General features: G+C 36.3%; 1 protein-coding gene across 1 annotated transcript in view; it reads right to left on the bottom strand.

Moving 5' to 3' along the window:
* CUL3 (cullin 3) overlaps positions 1–17,020 on the bottom strand; it is a 53,961-nt gene that overhangs the window by 11,145 nt on the left and 25,796 nt on the right. The window contains exons 4-10 of the mRNA XM_057366874.1: positions 10,738–10,898; positions 9,332–9,446; positions 7,836–8,064; positions 6,086–6,231; positions 3,031–3,207; positions 1,820–1,990; positions 327–434 (exon numbers count right to left, since the gene is read on the bottom strand). Of these exons, the coding sequence (XP_057222857.1) occupies positions 327–434; positions 1,820–1,990; positions 3,031–3,207; positions 6,086–6,231; positions 7,836–8,064; positions 9,332–9,446; positions 10,738–10,898 (1,107 nt within the window). The remainder of the gene's footprint in view (positions 1–326; positions 435–1,819; positions 1,991–3,030; positions 3,208–6,085; positions 6,232–7,835; positions 8,065–9,331; positions 9,447–10,737; positions 10,899–17,020) is intronic.

The following is a 17,020-nucleotide window of genomic DNA, read 5'->3' on the forward strand; positions in this document are numbered from 1 at the left end:
CGAGCACATCTGGGCTGGGGCGGCCACCGAGCACCCCCTGGCGGTGGCGCCCGGCAGAGCCGCTGAGCCGCGCACCCACGGCCTCGGAGCACACGGATTTTATGGAATGAAACTGGCGCTTCTCAAGATGTGGATGGAGATCCGAACTGACTCTGGCGTTTCGGGAAATGCTAACACCATTTATAAAGTAAGAAACACAGTCAAAGGAACAATTTGCACAAGTTGACAAAGGTCTTCTCTGCACACACATTTAGGAGCAAATGAAAATCCACAAACCTGGGTTTGTACTGAAGTGGAAGGACAAGCACACAGACCCCAACACTCACCCCTGTTGCCTGAAGGTGTTGCCTGAACTCATCCATCGTTGTGTTTGAGATGCTCATGTCCCTGAACATTCCTTCCAGTTTCGATGTGAATTGACATCCACATTCAGTCTAAAAATATACAAAATCATTTGTTCTAGCACTAGGAAAACAAAGCTTCTGATACACAAACTTCAAAACTAAAAGTTGATTTATAAATCTCCAAAATTATATTTCTGAACATTTGGTGACTGGAACTGCCATTTGCATTTACATTCAGATTTTAGAAAAGTTTTCTATCTTACATAAGGATCTAAACCTGCACATATCTTAACCTGCTTTACTTCTCTTTTCTCCATTATTGCGTTTTTTATTTTGTTTTAGCTGTCTATATCATATTAAAAAATATGAAAGCTTATTAAATCAGAACTTTCACCTGCTTTTTAGCACAATACTGTAAAGGGAAATGAACCCTACTTATATCACAAGGAAACTCCTGTTGTCCTAGGARTGCTCTATTTTGAAGGCTGATTGCAGATTACCCAGCAAGATTCCTAGGCCCTGTGAGAATCAGGAACATCTGCACACAGACAGATGTGCACAAACCCATGCATTTCAGTTGCATGTGCAGGACTGTGTGCCCATTTCTAACTGTGATACATATAGGAAAGATAAGCATCTTTGTTTCAGCTTCCTGACCACTCTGCAGCTCTGTAAGAAAAGAGGAACTTCATGTCCACTGATTCATCTTGCAAATGTGTGTGCCCTGTGCCTTCTGAATCACCAGGCTAAAAGCGGTGGAGAGGTAACTGAGAAGGAATTAATAATCAGAAWTTGGGAGAAATCTGATGCAAACAATCTTCACTTACGGATAGAACATGAAGGTCAAAAATAAGGATCAGTGAAATTTGATTTTAGGATCACTCTGCTCAGAAGTTCTCTAGCCATTTATCATTAAGAAGAAGCTGCAATAGAACTTCCTTTAACATCTGTTCAATTTTACGCTTTACATTCTTCTTCATATCTTGGAGTATTTAACCAGCTAAGGAAAATGTGTTTCTAGAAACTGATATGAAGGTATATTTTTCCAACTACTTAACCAAAAAAGGAATTGAGAATTATCACCAGTCTGCTGATGGAGGCAACTAAAAAACAACACAAGCAACAGCAAAACTGTACTGKGAATAACCAAAAATCTAGGATAAAACATAGTCTTATTTTCAAATTCAGTACTGCAGTTGTCCTCTTATTAAAAAAGTCTTAACAAATTTTGGAAAAAAAAATGTTTTCTAGATTGCACTCCCATCACAGGGGCTTTTCAGTACTTCCTTTTATTTCCATGAAAATATTCAGAAAAGCCTTTTGTATCTTCTGTTGGGGCTTTCAAAATAAACTCTATTTAGCAGCAATCAAGATTTACATTATCTACACATCTCATGTAAAAACAGAAGAAACCATATCTATGAAAAACAAAAAAGGAAGAAAAACCCTTAAAAAGTAGGCAAGTGTTGTCTTACCTTTAATTTGGATATCATATTCTTCTCAGAGTCATCTGAAACACTCTTGTTTGTGAGAAGTCTTCTTGCCAAGTGCTGCTTGTAATAGCGTTCAAAAACATCTTTCTCTTGCATAAACCTGAATAAAACCATTGCCTTATCCAATATAGTTTCTACTTCTTGCTCTGTTAGCTGTAAAAGAAATAATTTGCTGATTTTAATCTTCAGCACGAGTGTGTTGCACAACCTAAACACTAAAAGAAATTCACAGCAGCAGATGGTCTAACAGTAGCCAACAAAACTGGTCCAAAATATGACTGACAGCTGAAAAAGCAGTGCACAGACACAATAAAGTGAAGTAAGAAATAGATCTAAAATAAAGGGAAAGGCAAGAGCAAGGGGGAAGGCAAACAATGAATGGGTAGAATGCCTTGATAAATACAGTGAAAGTTCCTGGGTAAGTTTTAAAAARCACTTCTAATCAATATTAGAAGTATGACAGGTTAGTTTGGAATGGAAGCTTTAAGCTGTTAAGACTTGTTTTGCAAAGCCTGCCTAGTGCTGCAAGAAACAAAATGATTGTTTTATTAAAAAAAACCAGAATTTACTATTTGATTCCCAAAGCATAAATTGCATGCTCTAATACTGAGTTTTATTCAGAGTCAATGAAGGCTCAGCTGAACCATCCTGTCCAGTTCTGGGTTCTGTACCTCAGAAAATTTCATGAAAGAAGCTAAGACTGAAGGCAATGGATGCACTCAGAACTAGAAGACAGATATGGTTATAGTCTTCTGGTACATAAAAACAGTAAAAAGCAGCAAAGGCAAACCCTTTTCCCTAAACAAATTAATTTTCAAAAGAAAATATTGTGAATAGCTGACAAACTATAAATTTGAAACCTTAAATATAATTTAAGGAAATTATATTTAAGGTTTCAAAAGAAGGGAGCTGCAGAATCTACTACAACTTAATTGTTTTTGAGGAARTATGTGCTGAAAGTAATTCAGGTATGCTGCTTCAGAGATAGATGACAAGCCACACAGATCTTATGCCTGATTTTTCTGTAAGTTTAGATCTAAAGTGTTGAGCTCAGATGTGTTACACATAGCTTTYTTAAGGCAGTACTGCCATTTCTCTTAATATAAAAATAATTCTTAGAAAAGTAGCTAAGTTTAATTCCATCCAAGTTTACAGAGCAAAAAGCATGATATTTTGAGCTGATTTATACTTACTCCCTTGACTCCCTTTTTCAGCTTATCGTCAATAAATAATGAGAGGTACTCTGGAGACCTGGAGTTGAGGTTGAGGAAGTACTCAAAGTCACCCGCAATCGTCTGCTTGAAGAGTCGATCATTATTGAAAGATTCTTGAAGGAAGCGATCAAACCTACTCTTCAAGTCCAGTAAACCCTTTCAAAARAGAARAGAAAGCAAAACCATTTTCACTGACAGGAAGTTTTAAGATGGGAAACAATAATAATAGATGAGGCCATAGAGAAGACCAGATCTGCAGTCAGCGGTGCTGCAACACTCTCTGTTCATTTTTGTTAGAAAGTATCCAAAATTTCATTTCCATTTTTACATTTCTATTGGAGATATCAATCTCTTGTAGAAGCAATTTTCAGACAAACTAGCCAAATTTTGATGTCAAATATTGATRTCAAATATTAGTGCAGTTTCCTGTAATACACTTCTCAGATTAAGAAAGCTTTCTAAATACCCTTGTTATCAAGCTAATTTCCTGTATTCTGAAATCCACARCTTAAAGAGGTATTTGTTGCACTCCTAAAGCCTTTTCTATTTCAAACTACATGGACAAAGTCAGTATCATAAACATAGCATATGGGAAAGCTGAGGCTAAGCACCCATTAAGTGCATCCCTGGAGCAACTGAACAAGTTAGAGGAGAAAACACACTGCAACAACAGGCCTAAACTTGTCAGTGCTTTTGTTTCCCTCTAATTTAAGCCAAGGACATCTTCTGCATTAGTCAGTTGTGTGTTTCTTGCTGATCATTAAGAGTCACTTGGGAGCATGTGAAAGTTAGATACAAACAGCAGGGACCTGAATTGAACCACTTCTTCTGAACCAAACCACTGGACTCAACATAATTTTTAGGGTTTGCACCATCTTCACCCAGGGTTAAAGCAACTGAGTATAGAAGGGGGAAGCATCTTAAAAGCACCTGAGCATCTTGCTAAGTATATATGATACACACAGATTTTAACTGAGACAGCATTTGGCAAGCAGGAGAAAATTTCACTTGAGAGTTAGTTTTGTCATGGACAACTGCTGCCCACAAAAACTGTCTAGGTGAAAAGATATTGAAGTCTTCAGGTTTTAAAGAAATTATTCATATGTGGTTACTTAAAGAAGCCATTCAAGAATTACTCAAAGAAGTAGTAACATTTCTTAGGAACTCACCATCTCACTTAAAGGAATGGTCTTTAGACAGGCTAATTAATGCATGTTAGAAATTTTAAATTCAAAGTAAATCCCACTATCTCATCTCTCTGTTTACCAAGGTTAGCTCATGTCTCCTTCTTCAGGAGTACACCATCTGAACAACCTGGTGTTAAACAGGAGAAACTGTTAGTACCTTGAATTACAAAAGCATTTCAACATCCCTTCAAACTATTATACAAAGTTTTCAATCTAATCCCCTGGCAATGCATTTGCAATCAYCTTGCCAATTGTGCTCAGGGTGATGTCATGTTGTGGAAGCAGTGCTGAGCTGCAATGGTTTTTCTGATGGTTTAATGAAGCTTCCATGTCCATCTCTTTAGTCCTATTGTCCTTGATAGATTCACATGAACATGACTGAGATGAGAAAAGCCAGATGGTTTCTCAATTCACAGGTATTTCTCTACTCTTCCATCATCTCAGTAGAAGTAGTGGGTAAACCCTTCTGGGGGTTTTTCAGTAATCAAATATCAATCCCTGCCCTAAGACATCTTCATGTGATGCTGGGTCCATATTGAGGGGCTGAGCTCTGCCAAAGCCCATGGGTATGGCTGCAAGTCTTCCTCAGCTTCATTTTGCTCTTCGCCTTTGTGACAGAAAACCTTGATACTATCTTTATAATCAAGTTTTTACATCTATCTTTCTCAGTTAAGTATCTGGATTACTTTGAATTAATTTTCACTCCTGATGGGCCTAAAGAGGTATCATAAAAGATTTATTTTCCACATAATTTGCACCCCCCCCTTTTTTTTTTTTTTTCTAAATCACACCACCATAAATGTAAGTCCCTAACCATTTTTCAAGGACATTCTCTCTTCTTTTTACCAGGCCTTGAAGAGGTGATTCTTGTTCAAGCCTGGTAAGAAGTTTGCTTCAGCATTGCCAGAAAATTAAAAATCCAATCATAAATGGGTTTGTACTCAAATGGCTTCTTCAAATAGTAACCAGTTCTAGCACAGTTATTGTTTGCAAACAAAACAGCAGAGATTGACAGACACACAACATTAAATGTTCCTCATGAAGAACAGACACAAGGACTTGAACCACACATTTATAAAAACCTCAGATGATGTTTAATGAATACACACTTTCACTTTAAATATAAAACATCTTCCAGCTATAGAAACACAGCTTTAAGGTTCAATAAACTCTAAGGTTTTATATGCAAATTTCAAACCATCTTCTCACAGACAATGGAAAAGATGACAAATAGTTCTGAAGCTATATCAMAATAGATTTTGTGATCTCGATAAATTAATGGTACACATCACTTAGTGAGAAAGAGAATAAGAAAGAACACTCACATCTTTTAACATGCAGAACTGTTCTGTTTCTCAGGGAGACAGAGAATGGAATGAGTAATTTGTTATGACTGATAAACACATTCACCTCTCAGTCACAGTTAAGCTTGCCATGAAATACTGCCATGTGATTTTTGCCTCAATAAACACTGATAGCTAATGTTACATAAAATTAAACAAAGTGGACACTATAAAGCTATTTGCCAGCAGATGTACAATTCACTCTGGAGACACAGCATTTAGGATAACCCAAGAAGTTTGCAGCAGTTAGATAATTAGGCTGAGTAAATTTATTAAAAACAGCTACTAAAAACACAAAAACTTAGTATGTACTTTCCAAGCTACTTCAGTAAGACTTCTAAACATGAGTAAAGATTCAGAGAATGTACATTTAAAAAAGATTGTAAATTTAGTTTATTAGTAAAAATCCCTTTCGAATCAATACTAAGGTATATCTTATAAATTGTGTATGTGGTGAACTGCTAATGAGGGGAATGTGGGAAAGAAAATGAAGTATTTAACTACCTGAATGTAGTCAACTGGATTCTTTCCTTCTCCCTCTTCAGAAACCAGTGCTTTGCCTTGCTCTCTCAGGTAGGAGCTCATGCACTCACACATCGTCTTCAGACCATTTGGCACACGGCTGAACAACTTGTACATGCAAGCAAGGTCTGCAAGCAAGAATAAGGGATTATGCAGGACACCTCGGTGTGTTACATCTCTAGAACTCATTCTTCTCAGAGGTAAAGATAACAGTAGCAGTTCAGCCACTTGAGCCACAAAAAGCATCCTGTAACACCTCAGGCACCTAATTCTTCTGATCATCTCTTTACTTTAGCCCTAACAAAATGCTGACTACAGCAGCCTCAAAATCAAAAGCAAAGACTGTATTCAATTATTCTACACTTTCTGTGGCAGGGCAACTATTACTGCTGACCTCCAGGCCAGCAAAAGATGATGCTAATGCTAAAGGATAGTGAACCTATTAGAACGTCAGCACGGTTATGTTTTCCAGTGGTATTTAAGAAGACAGGTTCTAAGATTATCATTCCCAAAATTAAGCACTGTATGAAAAGGYTTTGTTTTATTTTTAAAGGAAGTTACACCAAATAGGACAGCTCTAATGAGATGGTTGTTTCTGTATTAAAAGCAAGAACTGGTAAAAATTTAGAGTTTAATTTATATTTGTCTTAAAGCCAGTCATAGACTTTTACACTACTATGTTTCATCCACCTAAATTAATGAAAAGTGTCTTAGGCTAAACATTGCTTTCCAAAGAACAATCATTCCTGTACATTAATGCAAAAATTCATGTTCACAAAGCATTTCCACATTACTGTTTAACTGAACCAAACCAAGGCCTATAAAAGATAAAAAAATTACTCTATTTCATGAATACCYATAAATATTCTTGCACCTTCAGCTGAAAGGCTATCTAAACTGGATATTAAAGAAAAAAAGTGTTAATATAGTATCATTACTTTCTTTTTCCACACATTTTTTTTTTACAGCTAGGAAATGTGCTCACTTTGTGCTCTATCACCTAGTAATTGTGAAGCTGCTTTAATGAACAAAGGCCATTAATCTAAGTAGCAAGGCTGTTCCCTATTCTCATGGCTTTAGTGTGAGCACTGATTTCTAAATATAGATACTACAATCCCTCTCTTCCTTATACTGCTTTAGAAACTTATGTTCTATTTCCACAATAATTTTCATTCAGGCACTTTGTCCCACATTAACCTCTATTAGATAAAAGTAAATCAAGCCAAGCCTTTTGGTTTAAACCACTTCAACAAGCTGCTTCTTATCCTTTAGAAACAGCCAACTCCTTTCTGCAACAATGCTCCCTCCCCAAGAGTTGGTCCTGCAACGCTTCTGTTTAAGTCTTTCACACAAGYACTTCTTAAATAACTGCCCATGGGCCAAAAAAATGTGCTGCATTTTCACAACTACATACTACAGGAATGGAAGTAATAAAATGGCTCACGGAAAACTGGTGACAAAGACCACTAAAGGAGATTCATACTTTTCCTATCAGATAATTGGTTTACCAAAAAATTACCTGTATCTGGTAYTAAGCAGAAACAAATTAAGTGTATGGGCTGTTTAAAGAGCCATCTAATAGTCACTGAATATTCTCAGATGTTTGCAAACAGAGTCACTAAGTGTTTCCAAAATTATACAGGAACACAAATGTTAAGCTTGACTTATCCCATCTTTAAAAACARTAAGCAGTATCATAAGCATTTGTGTCTCACAAATGATGCAGTCTTACCTTCTGTCTTCCCATTTTTCAGCATATGAACTAGCCCAGAGTTCTCCATTTCCACTATAGTTTTCATATGCTTGGAAATAAGCTCCCTCTCAACAACTTTCACAATGGGTTCTTCYGTTGATTTATCCAGACAATGCATCACCCGCTCTATTTCTTCATTAATTCTAGCTTCTACTTTCTTTATATATACAGAAGCACTGTTTTCAGCTAAAAATTTCTGACTTTCCATCTGTGATTAACACAAATTAATACTTTAGACTTGTTTGTAAAGGGTAAAAAGAAAACATGTCAGATCAGCATTTATAAGCAAGTTAAAATCCAACACATCTAAGATTTACATACACACTTAACACAAAATAAAGGTTCTATGATGCTAAATGTGTTACACAAAGGGGTACATGCAATATAAACAAGTTATTTTTCATACTAAAACMATCCAAGCCAACCTAGTTTCCACTTAACAACTACAGTTTTAGCCACAGGTTCAAAGAAAACAAAAATGGGGAAAGGGAAGGATCAAAAATCCCTTTAAAATACCAGTTTATAGCAGTTCTCATTTTCATTACTGATAATGCTGAGCACATTATTTCATGCCAAACTGTTTTTATTCATACTGCTCAGCAGAGTCTTAGGAGAAAAGATGTCTTATTTTTCAGGCAGAGCTAAGTAACAGAACTTAAATGAAAGTAATTATTTTTCTTAATTTTACATAAGCACCAATAAAAAAAACAGAACACAATGATATTTAAATGGCTGTGCAACATATGCTTTTGCTTTTCAAGGAAAAAAGGAAGTTTGGAGATCAGAGCATCTGACAGTTGATCCTGCATAAGAMTCGGAAGCCTCACAAATTATCTTATCCAGATATCTTTTACTGTGATTTTAAAATTTCTATCTATTTCCAGCAACAGATGATCATGATTACATTCAACAAGCATTCAACTGGTTTACTTCTCCAAGTATCTCACAAAAACTCCCTCAAAAATATTTGGAATGTCATTATTTGGTGGCTGATCAACAATTAGACAGCCAATTGGATGTGCTTAATTCCTTGGCTTGGTTGATTTTATTACAAAAAATAAATGTAGAAACCATGTAGGAAATTTCACAAATGCAGAAACTATGAAGGAAAGAAAGTTTCCTCAAAGGCAGTTGGACAGGTTTCCCAGCCTGAAATACTTTGAACCTTTCATGCTACTGGTATTTCAAAAAGATTGTGGGGGCAAAGCAGAGGTAGAGTAAGWTGCATGAAATAGCCTAAAGCAGGCACAAGATTAGCACAATGATTACTTTACATGTTACTGGTACCCATAGCTCGAACGTACATTCAAATTATGCTAATTCTGTAAAATCTGTTTTACTTTTTCCTGCAAAGTTAGTGACTATTTTTCTTATTTCATTTAATGGAGATGGATATACTCATCAAAAAAAGCAACAAATCTGACAATTCCAGAGAGTTACAACATTTCAAATATGCTATTAGAGTATTGCTGTACCTGAAAAAATTCTGCAGACATCTCCAAAAATGGAGCCTCAAAGTCTTCTTCATAGACTGACCTTCCTTCAAGACCTAGAATCATTAACATCTGGCAAGCATTTCTTATTGCGCCTCTGCCAAAAAGTAAGTTGTTAACAACTTGAGAAATCTACATGCTTGTAAGACAGAGTACACAGCACAATAACAACTCATAACACAATATTAACTTTAATAAAATGTAGTAATAGAAAATCTAATCTGTCCAGTACATGACATTTTCAAGAATACTACAGGAGCCAGGTTGTTTGTTTTTTCCCCAAAACTAAAGAGCTGACAATATTTATTAATTATTTTAAATACAATGACAGGGATGCAGGTCTCAAGCTCTACTTAGTCATAAAATGATGAAGAATATATTTCAACACTTAAGAAATTAACCCTAAATACTAGTTCAAAGAAAACTGCAAATAGGTCAGAATTGAGCAATTCAAAGCAATTGCACACACTGAWGTTGTTATGCAAAGTTTGAAGATTTTGGCTGGTTGGCTGTTTAAAAAAAAAAACAACCATGCAAAAACCATAAAAACAAACAAAAAAAAAACCAAACAAACAAACAAGAAAAAAACCCCTCAACTGAACACAAAATAAAAGCCACCAGAACTCAAATATATCAGCAAAAGAATTGCATCTAGAAAAAGATTCCACTTTCTGGCAGTAGGGGACAATACACAGCTGTAGCTGGGGAGCATTTTTCTTCTCCTAAATTGCATGTTGGGCAATCTTAGTCACAGAACTGTAGGCAGAGTAGCAAGGAGTTTACACATCCCTACATGCAACAGCTGTTCTGAAACTGGAGAATCATAAGAAAACTTGCAAATGTGCAGTTCCTTCAGCTSCAGTATCTGCAGTGGGTGGTACAAAACCCCACTTCTATTAAAGTGACCRAAGAAGCTGAGAACAGATTTAAAACTTACAGATGCAACTGAACTGCTGAGAAACAAGTTGATCAAAACATGAGGAAAAGGAATTGGAATGAAAAGAGGAAATATAAATAAAAAACCAAAAACGTACAAGAAAATTAAACACTCAGTACAGAGAAAATACAAGGTAGCAAGAGGAAGAAAATGGTCAAAACTCTTTGTAATCAAACACTCTGGCACAGCATGATAATAGAGACATTTGATGAAAGTTTTAACAAAAAAACACAAGAYAAAYATGAAAAAATATATTAACAAGCTTYCCTGTTYACCATTATGSTAAAATATAATATGCAAAGAAATATATTACTCCAGAATATGGAGAAAATTTAGTTGTGATCACAAATGTGGTTTTGATAACAAATAATTTGTGTACGTTCTTTAGTCATTCTTTAAAAACTGACAGGTAYTATGTACAACAAAAGACATTCACTTACAAACATCTTACCTGTCTACAACTTCTCCTTTTCTCTCTCTTGCAATCATATCCAGCAGAGTTTGCCTCAGGTGATCCCTGATGCAGCCATAACGCACGACTTGATCTCGAAAGATTATCAGGCCCAAGTTGTAGACATTCTCCACATTGTTTTGTTGCACATACACTCGGTCCTRCAGCAAGGGCATAAGCAGCAATAAAACTGTAAATTCAGTGCACTCATGCTATTCAAAAAAACAAGAGATCGATTACTTCTCCATAGTGGAAATATCACCAAATGTATCTTTTCTCTGTCTTAACAGAAATTATGCATACCCTCAAAATTCCCAAATCAGTCCCATTTACCAAAACTTCATGTACACCGAAAGGTCTACGTGGCTTAGGAGMATAAGCACAGCATTTATGACTAAAGCATGCCAGAACAGATCTACAGCCTTCCCAGTTTTTACTATGGGTGAAGAGGAATCTCCAACTACTGACAAAATCCATAGCTCTATTTGCAAGGTTTTATTTACCTACTCAAACCCTTCCATCCATCTCTTTCTGATCTTCAAGAAAAATGATTTGATTTCCACCCCCTCCCACTGTGCAGCTTCCTACCACTCATTTTAGGCAATAAACAGTAAATATTCAGTGAATTTCCTGAAACAGCATCATTAGATAAAAAGCAGCAAATACAGAGCCGAAACAAGAAGAGTTACAATCAAAACCTTTATGGATTAGTACTGCGAAATTGTACACAAGGACTTCTGTGGACATTCCTCCCCAAATTCACGTTCATTCAACTTGAGCAATATTTCAAAACCCTGTTATATTTCATTATAATTTCACCCATACACACCCCCGCACAAAAAAAGAGGGAGAGAAGAAAATATTTTTTACATTTCAAGGTAGCTTAAATTCTATCTCCCTACATAATCTCTGCCTATAGGAAGGATCTAGGTCCTCAAATATCCATTTTTATCACCTACATTTCAAAACCAATGCTGATCCCCAGATCAGCATTTGAAGACTGTATAGCCCAAAATCCACCCTACAGAACTGACTGAGTGCTAGGCAGATGCCGAGCCTCTTACTGCTACACAGAATGCTCCAAAAATTTGTCTCTCCCACTCCTCTCTCCCAACTTAACTCTGAAAAAAGGAAGGCAATTAATAAAGTCACTAACAAACAGAAAAAGCATTTTGATTAATAGCGACTACTAGGTAAGACCACTTAAAACAATACTAAGAATAGGAAAACTGCGAGTTTTTACAACCCTTTTCTAAGATGAGCAATCATTATTTTTGTTAATTTCTGTCAGGGCATAATCCATTCCTCTATTAYCATAGTTTGGGCAATTACTAAAAATAGTGTTTTGCTACCATTTAAGCATCAAGACAATGATATTAGAAAAAGCTATGAGTTTTCCACCCAGACACAGATCTGCCTGGATGAGGCTTTCTAAGAACGTACATAGCTATAATAAAACAATAATACTAAAAAAAAAAAATCGAATTCGATAGAGGATGGCAGTCAATTTATGAAATTGAGWATAAAGATTAGCTTCTCCACTGGTTCCATCACTATCTTCAGTGCTTAATCACATTCAGAATTAAAGAGTAAAGCTACTCCAATACATGGAAAACAAAAGCATTAAAAGAAAAAATGTAATACTTCAGACTATGGAAAAAATATTCCAAAAGTACAAGTTTACATAAATTCTRCAATTTCAAAAAAATAAGAAGGAACAGACAGCACACAATTTAGTAGCTGAACTCACATGGCAAAAATCTTCACATACTAATTATATGCCAGATTGCCACTCGGTGACCAGACGAAAGCAAAACACTGGGTTCTGCAATTAATGAGTGATTTCCCACTCTCTGCCTTCAGACAGGCAGCACAACTTACGCAAAAAAACAAGATGGGAACAAGTCACATATGCCTACTCTGTGGCTCCTGAAGCAAGCTGAGCTCTGTCTCAAAGCAAAACATYTACTAATTGGTATCATAAAGTCAGTTTAGTGATGTGTGGTTGGCTAGGTCTTTGGAATAGGTYACTTTTATTTCTCTGTTATTTAGAAACAGGGCTGTTTCACTTCCTTATTTACACAGTTGTATGAAGAACAGAAGTAAATGTGATTCTCAAGAAAGCAAGCTTAAAATACATTTTCAAAGAGATGAAAGAGCAAATTAAAAAGTAGTATCTGGTATTATATAACTCTAACAGAAAAGAATATAATTCTTATTTCAAAAAAATATTCAGGCCTTTGAAGCAAAGGCAGCAGGGTATCTAAAAGGATTAAAGCCATGGCCATGACTCATCTGCATAGCTTCTGTTGTGGCAGTGCTAAACACTGCCATTGTGAAATAGTAACTCCTCTCAGTTTATCAGCAGCTCTGTAGTAAGCCAGACCTCTCTACAATATCCAAATCAGAGCAGCAACATTAACAGTTCTGATCCTGCTGATTTATTCACCCTTGGTAACAGATCACATTTGCTGGAAGCTCTCCCAACCTAAAAAAAATAAATCATAGAAAGCCCCATTTGGGAACAGGTTTGACTGACAAGGCTACACACTACTGAACAGAAATCACTTCCCACACGGAGAGGCAGTTGGTGCTCAAAGGTAAGAGTAACTTTCAGGAGACAAGGATGGAGTTTCAGAGAGCAATTACTCATAAATTATAATCCTGTTTACACTGCAGAATAATTCTGTTCTCAAGTATCCTACTGTAAGACACCAATAGCCACACTTYACCCATCTCTGCATGGATGCACTATCTGGATGATGCAGCAGCCTTCAGACACCCTTGTGTATATAGTAAGGGCCTTTGATCCTAGTTCTGGAAATAAAAACACCTCTCCCTATTACCTTGTGTGTAAGCCAWGGACAATGAGAGTCATCCGCCAAAACTCACATCCAACCTGTCAGTGCTGGCCTAAAAAAAGACACCAGCTTTGTGCACAGCACGGATGAGAAGAGAATGCTCTGCCCTCTGAAAAATCCACAGCTGTATTTGCAGGAGCAATTGTTCACTTCTGGCAATGTGTAACTGGCACTACCCATATGACTGTAATGCAGCCAGGGGTGTGACTGCTGTGCTCACATACCTGGGATTGCTTTAAATTTAGCAAGCACAAATAGTATAAAGAAGAGACACCACAGAATCCAGTTTCACCCAGTTTCCATTAGACATTCTAAAAATACACACACTCACATTGCTTGAAGAAAAGCCCAAACAACCCCACCTCCATTGCTCCCACTCCATACACAGCTAAATAAAGGCCACTGCAGGTATGTTTACCTACGCTGCTGCTGTGAGGCTGAATTTCAGATATGCCCAAGTGCATCTCGTTACTTCAACATGTCTTAGTACATGACTTAGCAAAGATGCTACTGAGCACAYGACATTACTGCTTCAGTGCCTCGCTGCTTGCTGCAGACAAGTACCAGAATTTACAGAGTATTACATCKACTCTGGCACCAATTACTGCAGCCTAAACACGTAAAAAGGAAGAGAGCTCGTGCTATATCCTACAAAATCCAGTGGAACTACATAGACTTGAAATTCAGCTGGGGAAACTGGAATGTCTCMAAATAATCAAGACAGATCTTCATTGGGCAAAAGGTTGCAAAACCTCACACTACACCTGCAACAGAATTGAAACCAACAGACTTCTAGCAGAGAGTAATCACAAGAGACAAGGTCACACACATTTTTAAAAACATAACTATAAGGCAAGCTTGAGAGTGTCTTGTGGAAGCACAATGAAATCATGCTACAACCTTAAACAGCAAGTATTCTAGTAATTAAGCACCACAATGCACAAACCCCACTGTACAAAACACATGCCTTTCTAAAAAAGACCTATTTTAATTTATTTTTATTTTAAAAGTGGCAAAATTAAACAGAGGGAAGAAATTAAGGTAGTTTGAAAAGGTCTTTGTTTTGACATAAGTAATCTGGGAGCCAGTAGGTGAAACAAAGCTGGAAAACAAATGTGGCATTAAAACAGATATAGTTCAGTTAAAGATGCACAATCACCAGGCTGAAGCAAGAATTCAAGAGAGTAAGACCAGAACTCAAGAGGATGTTAAATGTTTTACTTTCACTGATGTCACACAGTGGCCTGTTGGGCAATAGGCACATTTCCTGAAACTGACTGGTAATTGAGATGGCCTACAAAATAAGAGAAGGATTGGGTCATGCTTTACTTACAAACATGATAATTRCATATACTTCTGGTAGAACATAAGCATATCAATTAACAATGTCTGGTGACTCAGTTTATACTGTGTTTGGTGCCTTTTTTAGATAAAATATTTATTTAGATAAAATATTTTTAACATCAGTTGTATCAGCTGTGCTTGAATAAAAATGTATAAACAACTTCTGACATAAGCATATTGTTRTAAACCTACATGTCATTCAGACTCAACATCAGAAAATAAGAAYAAACCATTCCTTATTTTATGAAGTTCTTGAAAATTGTTTCTTTGAAAAGCAGTCAGATCTGATCTTTCACAGGTGCTTTATAATTTTGTGGGACTGACAGCTTTTGTATGAATACATATTCAAGACTGGGAGTTTCTTATTCTTAGTCTCTTTTGAATAAAGAAAATTATGTCTGGCTCAAGAGGACATCCCAGTGACAAAGGTGAAACTGCAAATCTTTCAAAGCAGTCCTGCTTTAAACCATTGTTTATACTTCCATTTGTAATCAAAGAATGTCTTATTGACCATTTGCCTTATGTCCCTCCAAGTCAAAGAAAAGGAAGGAGTCTGCCCATTGTATTAGRTCTTCACATTAGTTCTACCTAATAAAGATTAAGATTACAACCATAAACCCCCACATAACAGAGGTTTAATGAACAAACATCCTGTGCCCCTAAGTTTATATAAGAATTCTGAAAGAAAAATTTGTGCTATTTTTACTATTATACTATAAATATATTTTATTGTAGGTTTTTTTTTCTGTTTCTGTGGGTCTTATTTTGGTACAAAGGAAAAAAAGTCTGTGGGAGGCAAATAATTAGKCAAGCAGAGGGCTCAACTGAACACCCACTTGAAATAATTATGAACTGTCAAACAGCACACAGAAGGCTACATAGTCCAGAGTTATTCAAGCTTATTTATTATTCTGTTCTGAATCTAAAAGACAACCAATGAAGTTCAATTTGCACTTGTAGGAATTTTGAAGGTTTCCATCTCCTGAAATTTTGGTGAAAGGGCTTGCTGGATGTTTGAACAGGAGTGGTAACTGAAGCAGGCAACCCTTTCTCAAAGAGAAAAGTTTTTGGCCTTTAATATACTGGTCAAGCCACTGAAACAAGGAAAACTCACAAGCCAGTTATCTCTGCCACTGTTTGTAGGATCAAAAGTTTATTGATTTTATGAGCAGCACATAACATTGCATTATCCASTACTTTGGACCATCCAGTACCTCCTGTGCTGAAATAACATGTAATATTTGGCTAAACCACAACATCTACTCTCCTAGAAAGCTCTGGATTCCATCTTCTAACCATTCTGAAAATTCATCACTAGGTTTGGTAGATTAGTCTAATCATTAACTATTCTTGAATATGCCTAGATGCAACTAGCAGCAATTGATTTGCATTTACAAACAGATTAGAAACTCCAAGATTTCTCATGGCAAAGACAGTCCATCTTCAATATAATCTGTCCATCTGCCTTTTGGCAAGATAAGATACACAAACCATTCAGTGTCACTGAAGACATTTTGTCCAGCCCTCTATCTTTTGAGATGTAGTCTTTTCCCTACTGAAATAAAACAAACTCCCCCAACATGAAGGAGTAAATCTACTTTAAAAAATCATGTCTGTGATTCTGTAATTACTCTGATTTCTTTAACTTTTAGTAGCCTATTAACAAAAGAGGACTTCACAGCTAATACAATCAATGGTCATTGTCACAGCATGAGATCTTTAACAGCAAAAAGACRAGACCTTAACTCCAGTTGTTTAGCAAATAGAGCACAATTCTAGTTAACCTGCTTTTCTGACCAAAAAAAAAATCSATTATTGTCTGTCCTTCACTGTCAGGTACTGCATCAATTATTATATTTAGCATGATATTTGGAGGGGAAAATAACCACAGCATCTCAACACTTCCTTTTGAAGTCAAAACCTTGGTTTAGAAGCTAAGCAAAAACACTCTCCGGCATCCTAGAACATCCCCAATATTACGGGAATTTTAATACACACCAACTACTTAAAGCATAGCACAATCCAGACAAAAATGTCAGGCCCTCCATCTTAAAAAAAAAAAAAAAGCCTTTTCTGCT

The sequence above is a fragment of the Malurus melanocephalus genome, unplaced genomic scaffold (assembly GCF_030028575.1).
Source record: "Malurus melanocephalus ecotype Western Australia unplaced genomic scaffold, MMel_1.1 scaffold_73, whole genome shotgun sequence".
NCBI lineage: Eukaryota > Metazoa > Chordata > Aves > Passeriformes > Maluridae > Malurus > Malurus melanocephalus.